Here is an 18,891-nt window from a genome sequence, read left to right on the forward strand (position 1 = left end):
ATGAAAAAGTAATCTTTGACTTAGGATTATTCTGACTTTACACATAAGGAGAATGAAGTTTAGAGATGTTAAGTGACTTCTTTTAAGGCCACATAACTAACAGTGGCAGATGCTGTGTGCATGGTAAGTAACAAGTTAACTTAGCAAAGGAAACTTTTGGAGGGAGTAGTCCAAAAGGTAAGCGGGATATCAGTGAGTTTGGTGTCACCAAATCCGAAAGAAAGGTTGTTTAATAAAGGATTCGTCAGCTGTTTTAATTAAAGCAGGTGTTTGTGAGGCTGTGGGGTTTTATTTCTTACCATGATGTATATGATAGTAGAGTTGCAGAGAAAATGACATGAGTCATTATCATTTGTAGTTGAGAGTGAAGCTAAAATGAAGACCAAAGTTCGCTTTGAGGAGTTGCTGAAGGCCCACAATGATCTCGTGCGTGAAAGAAAAAAGCTGAAGAAGAAAATTGTCCAATCTGGAGAAAAAATCTCAGTGAGTAATTCATCATTTGGTAATGTTGACTTGAATATCTGCATAAAACCGAGAGTTTCTAAGGAACTTTGGAAATTAAAAACAGCAAAATGGTCAATCACATGGTAAAACAAAGCTTGCCTTCTAATCAGCCTCACTCTTGGAGTATTGAATTCTCGAGTGCTGTCCTGCAAGAATACTGGTTGTAGTAACCAGGGATGCCAGGGAAATGCAAAGTAACCGTATTACACGGTTTTGCAGAAAACCCTGATTTTTAACCCAGAATTGTGAAGCATTTAGAAAGTAATATCTTATTTCAGATATGTAATGGCTTATCTTCGTATAGAGTTCTTCATCTGATTCTACCCAGCAGAGCCAGGGGAAATCAATGGAATCTTAAAGAAAGAGTGACCCTTTTGTAGTTGAGGTACACTTTCAAATGATAGAATTTTTTGGTATCACCCTTGAAGGGATTGAAAATACAGAACTCAAAGAAATACTAAACGAGTCAGAAATTAACTACAACCTGATTCGGGTATTAGAGTCTGTAGTAGTATCCCAGTTAAGGCACTATTCGCTCTTCAAACCTGTCTCGCTGTTTCCCTTTGTGTTCCCATTTCATACACTCCTTTGACCATAATCTCTGTGTAACCACACACACACACACACAAGCACAGATAAGTAACTTCATGCAAGTTCTGGTAGTTGGTACTTGCATGTTCTGGTAATTGATAAAAGGAATACACACGTTCCTTTAACAGGAGATTTATGAGTTATATGCATCCTACGTTTTACTTGGAGCATATTCTAACCTAGTCTATATTTTGTCATGAGACCTCTTCATTTTAGTGTTCTGTCTGGAAGCCATCAGTGTAATAATTATATTCTTGAGTGAAGCAAAAAAAAGTATTGACCTTGGCTAGGATCCAGCCGCATGCATGTAAGGAGTTCTTAGTACCCCAGTGTACTGCATACAAAGTAAGAACCACTGAGAGAATGGAGCAGATTAGGTCTACCCTAGTGGATGCTGCTCTAAGATAGAACATGCTGCTTTCGGTGTATGGTAGGGAATAGTGGCATATGGACAGTGAACATTGCTTACTGGTGTATGCCCTCACCTTGAGGAAAGTGGTGTACATTTGGCAAACCAGAAAAAACCCTGGACGCAACTACAGAATATTTTTATGGACTCAGACCAAGTGGAACTCATACTTTCTCTCTCGGTCAGAACTGGGCTTTCTGAGCTTGAACAAGGTACAGTTTAAGCCAGGGATGCTAAATTAAATGGATAACCAGAAAATGGGCAGATGTGTCCACTTATCCAAGATCCAGTTTAGGTGTTGGGGACACCTAAGGGATAGGTCATTAAAAGTAATTTACTCAGTCTCTTTTGGCGCGCACCAGGCCATCCGCAGTCTCTCTTAATTTAAAGATAAAAGTATTTAGGAAGAATTTTTCAGCCGGACAGAAGCAGATTATTCCTAGAAAGCAAAAATATTTTTGAAATGCTTTGCTTTAACAAATAGAGGAGGATACCTGTTTTTATTTACTAAAATACAGTGCTCTCTTTCAAGCACTTCTAAATATTGTATGTATATTCACTAGTTTTTAATTTAATTCAAACAATATAATTATGAAGCTTCGTTTACATTTACACATAGGGAAACTAGAACACAGAGAGTTTGAATAACTTACCCAGAGTTGCATAGTTAATGATAAAACCTTGATTCAAACTGACAATCTGACTTCAGAATCTACTGTCTTCACCACAACCTAATAGGACCCTGTTTAGTAAAGTAAGAAGTGATAGGACCTCTTCAGAATAAGAACTCCCATGTGTAGAACAGGCTGACACTAAAAAGGAAGCAGGCTTAAATAAGAAGATTAAGCAAAGGGAAAGGCATAGAAGAATTCATAATAATGGAAGGTTTATCTTACTGTTTTTCAACTGTCTATCAGACACTGTGATAAGGTTTTTACAAATTATCATTTCTGATTCTCCTGTTAATCATGAAAGTAGGTATTAGAGGTCTTATTTTGCACATGAGAAATTTTATGACTATCTGAATAGAAAACCACTTACTATCTCTGCCAGGTTCATATAGCCAGAAATAGAGTAAGCTGGAGTAATTTATTTATAGGTAGGTGGTGCTAAATGTATGTATGATTCTTACACATAAAGAATCCACCTGCCAGTACAGGAGACTTAAGAGACACAAGTTTGATCCCTGGGTTGGGAAGAGTCCCTGGAGAAGGGAATGGTTACCCATTCCAGTATCCTTGCCTGGATAATTCCGTGGAAGAGGAGCCTGGTGGGCTACAGTCTGTGGGGCTGCAAAGAGTCAGACACAGCTGAGCACACACACACATTTTTGTATGTATTAACATGTATCAGAAATTTTATTTAACCCACTGATTAATGAGGGAACCAGTAAGATGTTATAACCAGTTCAAATGGATGTGATTTACAGAGATTTATATTCTTTACCAGGCAAAATTCAGTTGCATTATATTAGTAGAAATCATTTACATAGCTTTCCCTTCTCCAGGGCATCTTCCCAACCCAAGGATCGAACCCATGTCTCCCACATTGCAGGCAGATTCTTTACCAGCTGAGCCACAGGGAAGCCCATATTATTATTTACCAGACAAAATTTAGTTGCATTATATTAATAGAAATCTTTTATTTTTGTTACACTAAAGTAAAACCAAAACAACCTGAATCCTTCTACTTAGAGATAACCTACATATACAAACTTTGTGCCATATTTTTTAATATCATGTAAGAATTTTAGAATCTGGATTTAAAGCTACAGTCTCTCCGTGATTCTTTCTTCATTGCTGCCTCAAAAACTGTACCTCAGGCCTAAAATAATAGAATTGACACTAAGGAAAAATTTAGTGATTGGCCTACAAATATGAGAGAAAATGGCTGAAACAAAAATGAAAGATACAGTAAATAAGGACATATCGAAATACTTGACTTACAAGTCTATGTTCCCAGACAGCACTAATGGAGCAGAAATAATAGAAAGAGGATGAGGAGGAAACTTTCCTGAGAATGAAAAAGGATGTGGGAAGAGATGAATCCATCTTGCATTCCAGGTAAAGTTTGAGATGAGAACTCTATCTGGAAACTTAAATTTCAAGGGAGAGAGAAATTTTGCTAACATCTAAACAGAAGAAACACCTAGTGTGTTTCTAGCTTCTCTCCAAAAACACTTAAGTCCAAAGACAATGGAGCAAGATCCATACAATATTTAGGGAAAAACAGTGTTCCAAGGGATCTACTCGCCTACATTGTCAGTCATGTGTGAGGGCAGTAGGGAGCATGTGAATTGGGAAAGAATTATGACTGGTGTTCCCTCCTGAAAAAATCAACAAAACTATGGAAGATAGATTAGTTGAATGTGTAGTACCATCTCCAGAGACATGAATGATAACAAAGTATTTAGGAATAGAGAGTTTATAATCTGAAAATAAATTTGGATGAGCCTTGAAGCCAGTTATGTATGTAGAAGTTTCTGCATTGTTTCTGCCAGGGGTTTCAAGAAGCTATGGTATGGGGACTAGTACTGATAACATTGCTTTAGCTTCTGGGGGAAAAGGTCATTTACAGTCTCATTTTATCTCACATTAAGTTACATTTCAGATATCTTAAAAAGTTAAATGTAAAAATCTAAATTAAGAGACAAATACTTGAAGAAAAAGAAGTGGACTGTTTCAGTTTTCCAGTGTGGGAAGATACTCTGATATTAAATGAAAGACATCCCAAATAATGAAAATATTCTCTGTCTGCACACAGAAGACCGGTAAATACTTGTTGATGGAATAGATAAATCTGAGGTAGAAGATACTTTGAGTCAGAAACAAATACAACTAAAAGTTAGCTAATTAACTGAAACTGATTTTTTTTTTATAGCCACAGATCTAGTACTCATATAGCCAATAACATAGTAATAGCTAAAATTTATTGAGCACTTGTATTCTGGAATCAGAAGGTTCTTTTTAGTGTTCTATTCCCCTATCTAAAGAACAACCTATGAGTAAGTTCCATTCCAAATGTTAATAAATAAAGAAATGCTACAAATAAATGCCTTGAATAGTAAGATACTATATCTCTTAGGGCTTTCCAAGTGGTGCTAGTGGTAAAGAACCCACCTGCCATTGCAGGAGACATAAGAGACATGGATTCGATCCCTGGGTTGGGAAGATCCTGCAGGGAAGGACATTACAACTCACTCCAGTATTCTTGCCTGGAGAGTCCCATGAACAGAGGAGCCTGATGGGCTACAGTCCAAAGGGTCATGAAGAGTCAGACATGACTGAAGCAACTTAGCACACAGGTGTCTTAGGTGAGCAAAAGGTATGAAAAAAAATTAATTACAAGAGAAAATGACATCAACTAATAAAAATACAGGAACGCTTTAAAAGTGATTTAGGTTGGAAACCAGAATGGCATTTTTACTTACCAAAGAAGTATTCAGAAGTTAATCACCAGGGTAGAGAGCAAAACTTTTTAATATAATGTTCATAAAAAGACGAAGCAGTACAAGTATGGACAACTTTTTCAGAAAGTTTAACTGTATAAAGGAGTATTTTCAGTGCTGATATTGGGGAAGATAAGGGAGAGATTTGATGATACAGGACAGGAAAATTTTTTAGAAATACAAGTTAAGACCCACCTCTTTATAATGAGAAGGAAAGAGAAAAAGATTGTTTAGAGTACATGAAAATTTGTAGATTTGGTAGTAGAAAGTTGCAGCTTCCCATTTGATGGCTTTGACTCATCTGTGAAAGTGAGTCAAGAAGTGACAACATTGAACATCAGAGGTAAGTGAAGACAACTTGAAATAGCCAGTGTGCAAAAGGTACCGAAGAATGCATATAAACTGATTATGCAGCGTGGGAGAATTGTTTGTAGCTTTGAGGTCTCAATTGAATTTATAGGCCATATCTTTATAACAGCACCAATCTTTGAAGTGGTTCAGTTTCTTTGGGCTGCATTCAACAGCCTGGTTATAGTTATAGAGATGAACGTCACTTAATTTGAACAGTGCCTGGAGTTTTTTCCAGACAGATACGATGGATAAAAAGTACATGGTAATGGAAAGTGATGAATGAAGTGACAGATTATGAAATCAAAGTATTAAGAACTAGAGATGAGAGGCATGATAGATAAAGAGGATATATTGAGTTCAAAGCGTAATGAATGATTTATTGTTTTATACCACTAAGTCTGGAGTGGTTTGATACTCAGTAGTAATAACTGGAACCAATAAGTATAAATTGTTAAGTAGAGAATAAATACTCAAACTGTGGCTTTTATTAATTTTGTAGTTGCATCTGAATTTTTGCCTTAATTTAAAGGAAGGAATTTAAATCATTATCATTGTCAATCCTATATCATCTTGATTTCACTCTTTGATTTTCTCCTATATCATTGTATCCTAATGTTATTTCGTAGAGGTGATAACTTCTTTTATGAATAACAGTTTCTAAAAATGTTTTATGTGTTAAATTAATTTTAAAGGGTGGAAAATATGCTAGATTTTCTTGTTGTTCAGTCACTCAGTTGTATTCAACTCTTTGTGACTCCATGGATTGCAGCATACCAGCCTTCCCTGTCCTTCACTATCTCCTAGAGTTTTCTCAGGCTCATATCCATTGAGTCAGTGATGCCATCCAATCACCTCATCCTCTGCTGCCCGCTTCTCTTGCCCTCAATCTTTTCCAGCATCAGGGTCTTTTCCAGTGAGTCAGCTCTTTGCATCAGGTGGCCAAAGTGTTGAAACTTCAGCTTCAACATCGGTCCTTCCAATGAGTACTCAGGGTTGCTTTCCTTTAGAATTGACTGGTTTGATCTCTGTACTGTCCAAGGGACTTTTAAGAGTCTCCTCGAGCACCACAGTTCAAAAGAATCAATTCTTTGGCGCTCAGCCTTCTTTATGGTCCAGCTCTCACATCTGTACACGATTACTGGAAAAGCCATAGCTTTGGCTCTATGGACCTTTGTCAGCAAAGTGATATCTCTGCTTTTTAAACATGTCTAGGTTTGTCATAGTTTCTTCCAAGGAGCAAGCATCTTTTAATTTCATGGCTGCAGTCACCATCTCCAGTGATTTTGGAGCCCAAGAAAATAAAATCTGCCGCTGTTTCCATTTTTTCCCCTATCTGTTTGCCATAAAGTGATGGGACCGGATGCCATGATCTTAGTTTTTTGAATGTTGAATTTTAAACCAGCTTTCTCACTTTCTTTCACCTTCATCAGGAATCTGTTTAGTTTTTCTTCTCTTTCTGCTGTTCAAGTAGTGTTATCTGCATATCTAAGGTTGTTGATATTTCTCCCTGGCAATCTTGATTCCAGCTTGTGATTCATCCAGCTTGGCATTTTGCATGATGTACTCTGCATTTAAATTAAATAAGCAGGATGACAATATACAACCTTGACATACTCCTTTCCCAGTTTTGAACCAGTCCATTGTTATACGTCCAGTTCTAACTGATGTTTCTTGATCTTCATACAGATTTCTCAGGATGCAAGTAAGGTGATCTATTATTTCCATCTCTTCAAGAATTTTCCACAGTTTGTTGTGATCCACACGGTCAAAGGCTTTAGTCAATGAAGCAGAAGTAGATGTTTTTCTGGAATTCTTTTGCTTTTGCTGTGATCCAGCTGATGCTGGCAATTTGAGCTTTGGTTCCTCTGCCTTTTCTTAAGTCCAGCTACTCATAATATTCTTTAGTTAGTTCATGTATTCATTCACCTTTATCAGGCTTAACATTTCAGAAGCTCAGAGCTCAGTTCCTAAGAGCTAGCCAAGAGCTGATCCTGCAAACAGGCCTGGGATTTGCAGGATTTGAACAATGAGGGCTGCTGAATTAGCTCTTTTCTTCACAGCCTCTAACCAGACTGATCAGAAAAAAAAAGAAAAGACAAATTACTAATATTAGGAATGTAAATGTAATTCACTGTAGATGTGTTAAAGATCTAAAAAGGACAATAAAGGAGTAGTATGAAAAACTTTATGACAATAAATTTAGCAACTTAGATAAAATGTTTAAATTACTTGAAGGATACAAGCTACTGAAGCTCTCTCAAAAAGAGATAACTTGAATATTTTATATCTTTTTTAAAAATTTAATTTGTGGTTAAAAACCTGTGGAAAAAACTAGGTGGCTAGTTTTCTCAGCTGACTTTATTAATAAATTTTACCAAACATTTGAGGAAGAAATCATATTAATTCTATATAAATTCTTTCAGACTATGTAAAAAGAGGGAATACTTCTCCGTTCTTTTGGGGGGAGGCAATTTTAAATTATTCTAATACTAAAAGAGAAAGACATTACAGGAAAATTACACCAGTATCCCTTTTGAACACAGAGCAGATATCTTCCACAAAATTTAGGGAATCAGTCTTATGTTATATAAAAATAATTATATACATTATGTAATTTATCTCAGCAATATATCACAGTGTTGAAAGAAAATCACTGTAATTCACCATAAAATTAAACAAAAACATATGATCATCTCAATAAATGCAGTAAAAGATTTTACAAAATTTGTCACCCATTCTGATAACTAAAACAAAAAGAGAAGGGAACTTCTTCAACTTGATAGAGGGAATCTATAATAACTTACAGTTAAGATAGTACTTAAAATTAAAAAAACTGAAAGCTTTTGCTCTAAGCTTGAGCACATCACCATAGATATTCCTAACTATAGGCAACCAATGCAATAATGCAGTTTTTTTTAAAAAGTATAAAAAATGCAAAAGAAATAAAAGAATCTCATTTGCAGATGACAGAATCTAAAAAAATGCTATTAGAACTATTTAATGAATTAGCAGGATATAAGGTCTAAATATAAAAACCAATTGTATTTTTGTACCAGTAGTGAATAATTTAAAATTTAAAATATCATTTGTAATAGTAACCAAATATATAGTAATCTAGGTTACATTTATCAAAATATATGCAAACCTGGATACTGAAAATCCCTAATCTGCTAAAAATCAAAACCAAATAGAGAGATCCATGTTCATGGATTGAAAGTATTGTCAGGTAATTATTGAGAGATTATTATTATCCGTTCTCTGAAAATTTGATCTGTTGATTTAATTGAATCCTAATCAAAATGCCAATAGACGTTAAGAATTAAAAATCTGATTTTCAAATTTATTTGGAAATATAAATGACAAACTTAGAACAGCCAAAACAATTTTGAAAAGGAAGAACAAAGTTGAAGGAATTTTATCATCTGATTCAAAACTCATTGTAAAGGTGTAGTAACCAGAACAACCTGGTATTGTCATAAAGGTGGACATATAAGTCATAAATCAGCAGAGGCTAGAAATAGCCCCCGGTGTATGTGGTCAATTGATCGTTGCCAGAATTACCAAGATACCTCAGAGGGGAAAAGGATAATCTTTTTCAACAAATTTTGCTGAAACAATCCGATATACAGTATTGTAAACTATGATCATATGATATTCAGAAATTCAGTAGAAATGGATCAATGACTTAAAAAAAGTAAGAGCTAAATTCTACATATATAACTTGTAGAATAAGCAAGATAAGCTTGCTGACCTTGAGTTATGAATAGATTTCTCAGGATACAAAAGTATGAACCATAAACGAAAAGGGGGTTAAATTGGGCTTTGTGAAAATTCAAACATTGCTGAGAAAATGAAAAGATAAAATCATAAGTTGAGAGGAAATATTTGCAACACATCGATAAAATGTATTTAGAAAACCTTAGCAACTCTCAAAACTCAATGATGTGAAACAACCTTGTGAAAATGGGCAAAAGGGTTGAGGTCAAGTAACCAAAGAGATACAGATAGGAAACAAGCACGTGTAGCGATGTGCTCAGTAAAGATCTGCCCAGCACGGAGTGTGTGCTCGGCCGCTCAGTCGCGTCCAACTCTGCGACCCCACGGACGGTAGCCCACCAGGCTCCTCTGTCCATGGGATTCTCCTGGTAAGAATGCTGGAATGGATTGCCACTTCCTCCTCTGGGGGATCTTCCGGACCCAGGGATACTCCCTGTGACCCAGGTATCAAACCCGCATCTCCTGTGTCTCCTACATTGCAGGTGGATTCTTTACAGCAGAGCCACGGGGGAAGCCTGCTTAGTGATGCCTTTAATAATTAGTTTGAAAACAGTACGAAGATACCATTACATACCTATTAGAATGCAAAAGGATGAAAATTGACAATGCTAAGTGCTGACAAGTGTGTTAAATAATTGGAACTCATTTGAGAGTGAGAACTGGCACAGCCATTTTAGGAAGCTGTTTGGCAGTTATTTAAGAACTTAAGCGTATACTTAGCATATAATATAGCAGTTGCACTTGTGGATATTTACTCAAGAGAAATGAAAACATAACATGCAAAGCTAGAAATAACTCAAATGTCCATTAATTGGTATATGGAGAAATAAAATGTAATATCTTTTCATAAAATGAAAATACTGCTCAGCAGTAAGTGGAATGTTATTATAAATGCAACTACATGAATGAATCTCAAAGCTTTATGCTGAGTGAAGGATGCCAGAAACAAAAAACTATCTTCTATATGATTCCATCTATATGAGATTCTAGACAAGACAAACTGTAGTGAAAGGAAACAGATCAGTGGTTGAGTGGGGCCCGGACCTGGAGGGTAGGGACTGATTTTGTAAAGGAACGTGTAGGGTACTAGAAATGTTTAATATCTTGATAGTCGTGCTATCCTGTGGTGTCATGGCTGTATATGTTTGTCAAAATTCATTTAAGTATACACTTAGAGCCAGTGATTATTTTTGTAATTCATATAATTTGTTATGTCTCAATAATCCTGATTTTTAAAAACAAACTAAAGCAAAAAAATGATGCAGAGATGGTAAAGATAAATGGATGGTTAAAGATAAATAGAACATGAACAAATGTATTTGAGAGATTTCAAAATTCAGTGATAGTCCATGAAATGTGAAATTCCATGAAGTAGACTTTTTAAATTATAGTATGACAAAACTGGAACAACAAAAATTTTAAATTTATAAATTACTTGGTAATGTAAAATCTATCTCGTGAAGCGATTAGCAAGAAAAAGGAAATACAAACCACAAAAACAGGAATTTAAAAAGTAATGAAACTGTCATCTCAATAGAATTGTGGAATGCTACCAAAGATACTCTAAGGATTGTATTTAAAATGATGTTATTAGTACAAAGGTTGACAGATAAGTGGAAGAGAGTAAATAAACATCTTATGAGCTTCATCTGATGAGCTTCCCCAGGGTTTCGTTTTCAAAATCCTTTCTTCTAGACTATAATTCTTTCTTCTGTTTCTAATTTTTGGTTATCTTTTCCCCTTTATTAGTGTGCTCACAGTTTACATTGATTGCCACTACGTTTCTGGTACTGAGAAAACAGAAAAGTTAGCATTTGCTCTGTATTGATGTAATGGAAATTCAAGGTTATTAAGTATGACTGTCTGCAGAGAAAGAAGACAAAAGTAAGTTTCTGAACAGATTATCATTGATGTTCCTTGTGTGAGGCAATCCAGGATTGAACTTTGGGTCTTCTTTTTTAACTAATTTCTGAATTTTTTTCTATTTTAAAATTTTCTGTTTTCTTACTGTTTTATGGATATGTTGCTTCTAGAAACAGCGCATGTGAAAATAAACCTTTAAGAAGATATTTTTATTAGATTTGATTAGGAAAGATTTTTGGAGGATATGGCTTCAGAGTTTATCCTTAAGGAATAGGTAAAATTTGGAAATACAATTTAGGTGAGCAGAAGAGCCTTAAAGATGGTAAAATATTGGCTATGTGGTGGGATACATTTTTCCATCTTTTCACATATATTAGACCTTCTAACTACTTTGAAACATGCGGGTTTTCAATAATTGAACTTCAGTTATTTCTGGGAGAATTCTTTGACTTCAATCTTTTATCACTATGGTTCTACCCATTCTGTTTTTGAATGCATCTCTTCAGCTTTTATTTATGTCACTCAAAATTTTAGTTCTAACATCTGCAGTTGTTTTTCATCTCATATCTTTTTGAATTTCTTAATATTAATTCTACTTATTTTAACTTATTTTGTTTATGCTGTTTGTTGTTCTTCTCTGTTAATTTTTCTCTTTTATTGGATTTGGTGAACTCCTCCGATTCTGCTACTGTCCCTCAGTGTTAGTTTTCAGTTGTTAGTCATCTTTGTATTTGAGAATTTTTCTCCTGCCTGTTGGTGGTTTTCAACAGTCTGCTTCCGCTATTGGTGAGGGTTGTACCTGCCTGAGACAGGAAGCCGTATCTACATGTTCCGCTGTTTTGGTCTCTGGGTGAAAGTCACCGTGTAACGCAACTGGAAGGAGGGGAACAGAGCTGCCCTCCCGACTCCTCAGTTGGTCATCCTCAGGCTTATCCCTTCTTTTCGTATTCCTTGCCTGAGCTTATGGCTTCCCCAGAACCAGCCTTTTCTCTGGAGAAGTCGTTTCCTACAGGCTGTGATTTTCTCTGGTAGTTTCTTAACGGATTTCTTAATGGATCTAATCCTGCCTGTTTTTCATCCTTGGGGAATTTCTCAAAATATTTATTTTATTACTAGTAACATTCCTTTTTGATTTCTAGCATTATTTTCTGTTTATTTCTTATTTTAAATAATTTTGAATGGAGAAAGTTATTAATACAAGTATGTGCTTAGTCTGCCATTTGATTTAACTTAATAATATTTAAGACTTAGCAGCCTTTACAGTGATATGTTTGGACTAATTGCAGAGTAATCCTAGAGCTATAAACCTTTGGTTTTTGAATTTAATTATGAAGCAAGATAAATGACCTGTGTGGATTTTCTATTAGAGTACATGGAATACTTTAATCATAGCTCTTCTAGCAATTCCACTGATATCTCTTAATTAAGTTAGAGTATGGATCGTTTTTCCAGAGGAAAGTAGCATTTGAGATTTGAGCAGTTAATTCACTTTAAAAAAGTCATTAACATGTTCCCCATGTTAGTTAACTCATTCGATCTGAATTTATTCTCAAGATTGCTGGTCTAAGACTGAGAGAACAAGCAGGAAAACGCCCACCGCAGGCCCTAGAATGTGTCCCAGGCCTGGAGTAAAAAGTGAAGTGTTCTTCCCAGTGTTGCATATTGTGAAACAGGCAACATGATTTTCTCTTTACAGAACTAAACTCTGCTTAACTGACTCTCTGTTATCGTGTCGTCTTCTAGCTTGATGCTGTTACAAGCAATCTTCAGAAAACCAGGGAAACTAAAAGTGATGATATAACTGCTGTTAATACTAAAAACCCAGAGAAGCACATGCGAGTGACTAAAAACAAACCAAGGGATCCGCAGTCAGCAACTGAAGATCCAGAAAACGATGTTAGTGTGGGGGACGACAAGCAAGAAAAGGCAAGTAAGAAGGTTACAAAAGCAGTGCTTCAGGTGACTGCACAAGAGATGGAGCCAGAAGCTCCTGAGCAGGGAGATGCGACACCTCAGAAGACACAGACTAAGCCACAGCCTGGCGTCACTCATGACAAAAGCGAAAAGGCCAAGGAGGAAGGAGGAAAGAATAGTTTAGATGAGGAACAACTGATGCAAGTGTACCAGCTCCAAGTAGCTGAAGAAATGGCAAAGGAGATTAAGAAGAAAATCCGAAGGAAACTCAAGGAGCAGTTGTCTTACTTTCCCTTAGATTCTTCATTGCATGATGACAAATTGAGCGGTGAAAAAAGAAAAAAGAAAAAAAAGAAAGTTCCCATCTTGTCTAAATCTGAAACAAGGTATGTTACATTCATAAATACACAATGTCCTCTTTAAAAAAACACCATTTTCAGCTCTTGAGTGATACCTGGAGTTTTGTTACCAAGTCCAAGCTCATAGTGCGTGCCTCACAAGAGGCAAATAATTGAGAGAGACCAGTTGTTGGGGCAGTGAATGGCAACTTTATTCAGAAAGCCAACAAATTCAGAAGCTGCTTCATGCCCCACATAACCATCTTGCCTGAGATAGAATTCAAGCTCCTTTTGAGGAGGAGGGAATACTAAATACTAAAAGGAGAGGGAGTCAAGTCAAACACTTTCTGGTTCCCATAAGCCTCCAGAGAGGATCTGTTAATTTCTTTCTCCCTGCAGTCATTCATAGGTGGACCTGGTAAGGATTTACAGGTAAGTTCCTGTGAGGACTTACAGGTAAGTTTCCTGTGAGCTATACAAAGGTATTTTAGCTTAATTCTCATTACTTGGGGAGCAGCGTTTCCAGGGATGGGCCATTATGTATAATTCAAGCACACAGGCACCATCCTTTTAGTGATTAACTTGTAATAGAATACAGAAGGTTCTTCCTGTTACAATCCCCCCCGTCGGTGTCCATACCACAATCCTGTGGGATAAGGGACAAAGACCATTCTGAATGGAAGTGACAAATTTCCTTAGACTCTTCAGTCAGTCCTTTTTGAAATCTTTAGTCAGTCCTATTTGAACCCAATGAAACCTCTCACCACTTTGTTGTCTAATTCATAATAACTTGTGGTTTTGGTTCTAGTTCCCAATACATATATCAAATTCCTATGCTGTTTATTTGGACAAAACTGAACAAATTGGTTGCCCCTTCCCCAGCTGTAATGGAATTACCATCTACTTCTGTTGGATAGGCAGACCCGTTGGAGGCAAACCCATGAATAGTGTAATACAGAAGTTTTAGTATAATTGGCAAATACTAGGTCTTTTAGCACTCATAGATATCTGCCCCTACCTGGGCAGACACCTGGATGGCCTACCATACAGTATTTTAAAGGTGCTTCATTTAAGCCTGCTTCTGGGAGCCATTGATCCGTACCAGGGCAACTGGCAAGGCCTTATGCTAAGTTAACTGTCTCTCGACATTGGTATTTTAGCGACGTTTGTGGTTTTTCCTATTGATTGTGGTCTCCAGGATGAATAGTTTTAATGCTTATCTAAATCAGGATGATTTCCCGAAGGAGCGCTTTCAGAGAGTCTCTGTTCGTGGAATACGCTTCCACCCACCCTGAAAAGTGTCCACAGCAACACTATCAGGTTATCTGAGATTTCTTGCAATTGGGGTATTTAAGTGACGTCTCTTTTTCAGTGCGGGGGGCGGGGGCAGGTTCCTCTGTGTTGAGTCTCCATCTGGGGAGGGATGACAGGAGTCTGGGATTTTTTTTTAAGATCTTGGGAGAAAGAGCTTTGTGTCCTTTTCTGGGCTTTTCATGAACTGTAGACTTCCAGCATTCTGATGGGACTCTGTCAAACTTTTCTGGTGAAAAACTTCACCAGAGTGAGGTCTATCAGAAAATTAATCAACTTATTCCCCACTGTCAATTTTACCTGGAGTTCCTGTGGGGAATTCAATGCCTCAAGTCCAAGGGAACCCTTGGGCCTCTTCATTCAGAGTATCCCTCTCTGCCACATAAGAGGCTCTCATCGTTTGTTGTTCTTCTGTTTCAGCCTAGAGCAGTGTCTGTTTTCCAAAGTTCTTCCTCCTCACTACAGTAAGCACATCATTCCTTCCCCAGTGGGGACTTACCTCTCATCCAGTTACTCGCCTTCTGGGAATCCAGTGCAAAATGTTCATTCCAAATGTTCCATCTAATTTTTAAAACTTTCTCCTGATATCTGAGGCACTTTGCCCCAAAACGTCAGATTTGCCATTCTGATATTTTCAGGAGTCTCAGAATCTGCATTAGTATGATGTCTGTAGGTCTGATAAATTCTTTCCAAAAGTTCAGAGAGGTCTTCATTTGTTTTGCTGAATTTCCTGAATATTGTTCAAACCCTTTTGCTTTGGTTTCCCTTTTCAAAGCCCTGCCAAGATGCACGAACAAGTCATGCTCTGCTAAGGGCCTCCCCCACTGGGATCCTAAGTCGGTTCAGCTGTGGGTGCTCAAGTGTACTTCATGTATAGAGGATCCTCCCCATGAGAAGGGTTGCTGTCTTAGGAGGGTTGGGATCTTTCCAATTAAACAAGTCTGAGAAACCCAGCCAGCTGTTTGTTTGTATTTAAGCTCCCTACTACATAACGGCATAAGGGAAATTACCCTGTTCCCATAGTAGCTTCTGGCCCAGTCGGGTGCCCTGTCTGGTCTTAAATGACAATATCAGAACAAAGTCCCTTTCCACCAGAAACTAACATAGGATTTTCTAACTGATCCCTGTAAGGAGGGGAAGTCCTGAGCCCCAGTGTCAGAAGTTGGGACTGGGTAGGAATGGGAGATGGTGGAAAGGGTGGATGTGTTGGCATAGTGGCCAGATTGGCTGGGTCAGTTAAGGTTTGAGGAATTAAGGTTTGAAGCAACATATCCTCACTTTCATTCCCTTCCTTTTTTCTTCTGTTCTGATAATAGTACAGATGCTTGCACATAAAGGATTATCATTCTTCCCTAATTTTTCACAAAATACCTGTAGAGTCATTCAAAATGCTCTATGAAATAGCAATTTATCATTAAAAGGATACCTTTTTGCTTTAGCATCAACCAACTGGGATTACAACATGCATTTGAATAGAAACCTGATTAATGCTATGACAGATAGTTTAAGACAACACTGAAATTATGAGTAATATCATTTACCAGGATATACCAGAACGTTAGGAGCTTTGTATAATTTATAGAATATGAATACTAATAACATTCACCCATGTGATACAGTCTAAGAAGTGTTAAGTGTTATTTATTCAATAATGCTTCCCATGCAATTGAACATGCCAGATAAGCCCAATTAGTTCTATAATCCTCTCTGAGATGGAGAGAAATAATTTGAGATGTTCCAGAGACCCTCTGAAAAACTCCAAAGTTAGCCAGAGGTAAGATGAACTCCACTTAAAACTTGATCTTTTTGGAAGTTTGTTTAAAAATATCAAAGGTTCACCAGTGATGATTAAAGATCTCAATGGCAAATACAGATCATTTAAAGAAACTCACAATTACCAAAAGTAGTTCAATATTTTAATAAAACTTTTTATCCTCTTAGAGAATGAAATTCAGGTTTTTACCACTTTACCTTTAAGATTTCTTAATTAAGTTCAGTCTTACCTTAGAACTTGGTTTAGTTTCAAGTTATGAAAATCTGGAGAGACTATTCTAGATAGACATTTCCAGAACATTATTCCCATAGAGTTTACTCCAGACCTCTTTACTTCATTTACTTATATTTACTTAAAGCTTTGTCCCATTATTTTACTTTCTGATAAACTTTGTAACAGGAAAAAGGTATTTTTGATTTCTAGTGAACCTACAGGTACAACGAAAATATTGCACTTAATGTTCATGCCTCTAAAGACATGTCTGTATAAAAACAAGTTTAAGCTAACTTTTCATACCAGATATTATTTCCATACCAAGTATTTCCTAGATCATGTGAACCTGAAACTCATTCTGGCCAGTTCATTGTATTTGAGTATTTGTGTAAGCACTTAATTTCCATTAAGCCAATTAAACAGTGCCCCTTTACACATTAATTTTGGCAGTGCCACACATCTGTAACACATGTGCAAACACACAAACACGGGGGCCTCATAGTTCCCGTTCCAGAATTTTAGCCGTGAATCTGATACAACAGTGTAAGACCCAGTTGTAAAAGAGGGTAGACTCAAATTGGGTTTCTGGCAGACAGAACCAATCAAGGTCACCTGTCTACATGGTGAAACCATTTTACTAATATTTATGGAAAAGATGCTTCTGTTTCTCTGTGTAGTTTTTGTTGACTTTAGGAGCCAAGTACAACTCCTTTTTCCTTGGAATATCCCACTCTTGGACAGAAACAGATTTTTTTTTCCCTTGTTTATTTTCCCCATTTCGTATCAGTAAAAGTTTTAAGTATCACAAAACCGATTTGGCTATAAATGGAGGAGCAAAAGCACACAAGATGAAACACAAAACCCAAAGAACAAACAGAAAATCCTCAGTAAACCCTCACATTTGGTCTTGGGGGTCTGACATGTGCTAGTAACATAATAAATGACCAAAAATGACATAATTAACATAGCAAGAATAGCAGTATGTGGTGCACAGGGTCTCAAGATGAAGATCTTTAAGAGGTACTATGGCCACACGTTGTTACAATAAGATATCATTTTCCTTTCACCCATGGGTTCAGAGCTGTAATGGGATCCTGTTCCCAAAATGCACTTCAGAGGACTTTCTTTAGGGATAGATGAAACATTCCTTCTTTTCCAAGACAAGCAAAACACAAACAAATGCTAGCATCTAAAGAAACCCACAAACCAATTCACAAATCAGGTAAAAGTCCTACAATTCTTTCCTCTCCCCAGTGGAATACCCCACAAAATAAACTGGCTTATTCCTGAGAAAAAAAAAAAAGCCCAAAGGTGGGGAGGGAATGAGGTTCCTGGCTGTCCACACTGGAGTGACTTACCCTACCATATGGAGCCCATCAGCTCCCAAATGTTGGTTCTTTGCTCCGATTGCCAGGTATTGGGGCAGCCAGGGCCACCTAAGGGAATTTTGGAGGTCAGAGCCTCAGGACAGGTGGTCTCGGGAGCTACAAGGCTCCTGGCTGGCTTCACCAAAATTTGTTACCCAGCTCAAGCTCGTACTGCTCACTGCGCAACAGGCTGGTAATTGTAGACAAGTTGTTGGGGGCAAGGAATAATTGCTTTATTTGGAAAACCAGCAAACTGAGAAAACAGTTGACTCATACCCCCCAAAGAACCATCTTGCCTGAATTAGAATTCAGGCTCCTTTTATACTAAAGTGTTGGGGGGGGGGGGGGAGTAAAATCAAACACTTCCTGGTTCCCATCAGCCTCCAGCCGGGGTGTGTTAATTTCTTCCTCCCTGCAGTCACTCACAAATGGACCTGGTCAAGATGTTTCCATGAGCTAAACAAAGCTTAATGCTCATTGCTTTAGAAGCAGGATTCCCAGTCGGGCCATTATGTATAATTTAGGCTCACAGGCAACATCCTTTTGTGATTAGCTTGTAATAGAATGCAAAAGGTTCTTCCTTGTTAGAGTTTCGGAAAGAAGATGTTTAGTCCTCCTTTGGGACATGTCTACTCTGCATGCTCAATTGCTCAGTCATGTCCGAGTCTTTGAGACTGTAGTCTGCCAGGCTCCTCTGTCCATGGCATTTCCCAGGCAAGAATACTGGAGTGGGTTGCCATTTCCTATTCCAGATCTTCCTTTCCCCGGAATTGAATCTGCATCTCTGGCATCACATTGGAAGATGGATTCCTTATTACTGCGCCACCTGGAAAGCCTCTTTTGAACACATGGGAAGTAGAATACTAACAGCTAACCTTTATGTGGCCCCTTCTTGGGTTCTTAATGCTTTACAAGGAATATGTGCTTTTCCCCTTATGACAACTCTGTCAAGAATAGTCATATCCTATTTTGCATAATTACACCCTTTATTTAGTTATAAATACTTGTTTAGATATATAAAAATAACATTT

General features: G+C 37.2%; 1 protein-coding gene across 1 annotated transcript in view; it reads left to right on the forward strand.

Moving 5' to 3' along the window:
* Nucleotides 1-18,891, forward strand: part of AHI1 (Abelson helper integration site 1) — a 212,338-nt gene that overhangs the window by 5,892 nt on the left and 187,555 nt on the right. Inside the window, exons 4-5 of the mRNA XM_065931304.1 lie at nucleotides 359-483; nucleotides 12,687-13,243. Coding sequence (XP_065787376.1) covers nucleotides 359-483; nucleotides 12,687-13,243 — 682 coding nt within the window. The remainder of the gene's footprint in view (nucleotides 1-358; nucleotides 484-12,686; nucleotides 13,244-18,891) is intronic.

The sequence above is a fragment of the Muntiacus reevesi genome, chromosome 3 (genome assembly GCF_963930625.1).
Source record: "Muntiacus reevesi chromosome 3, mMunRee1.1, whole genome shotgun sequence".
Classification (NCBI taxonomy): Eukaryota; Metazoa; Chordata; class Mammalia; order Artiodactyla; family Cervidae; genus Muntiacus; species Muntiacus reevesi.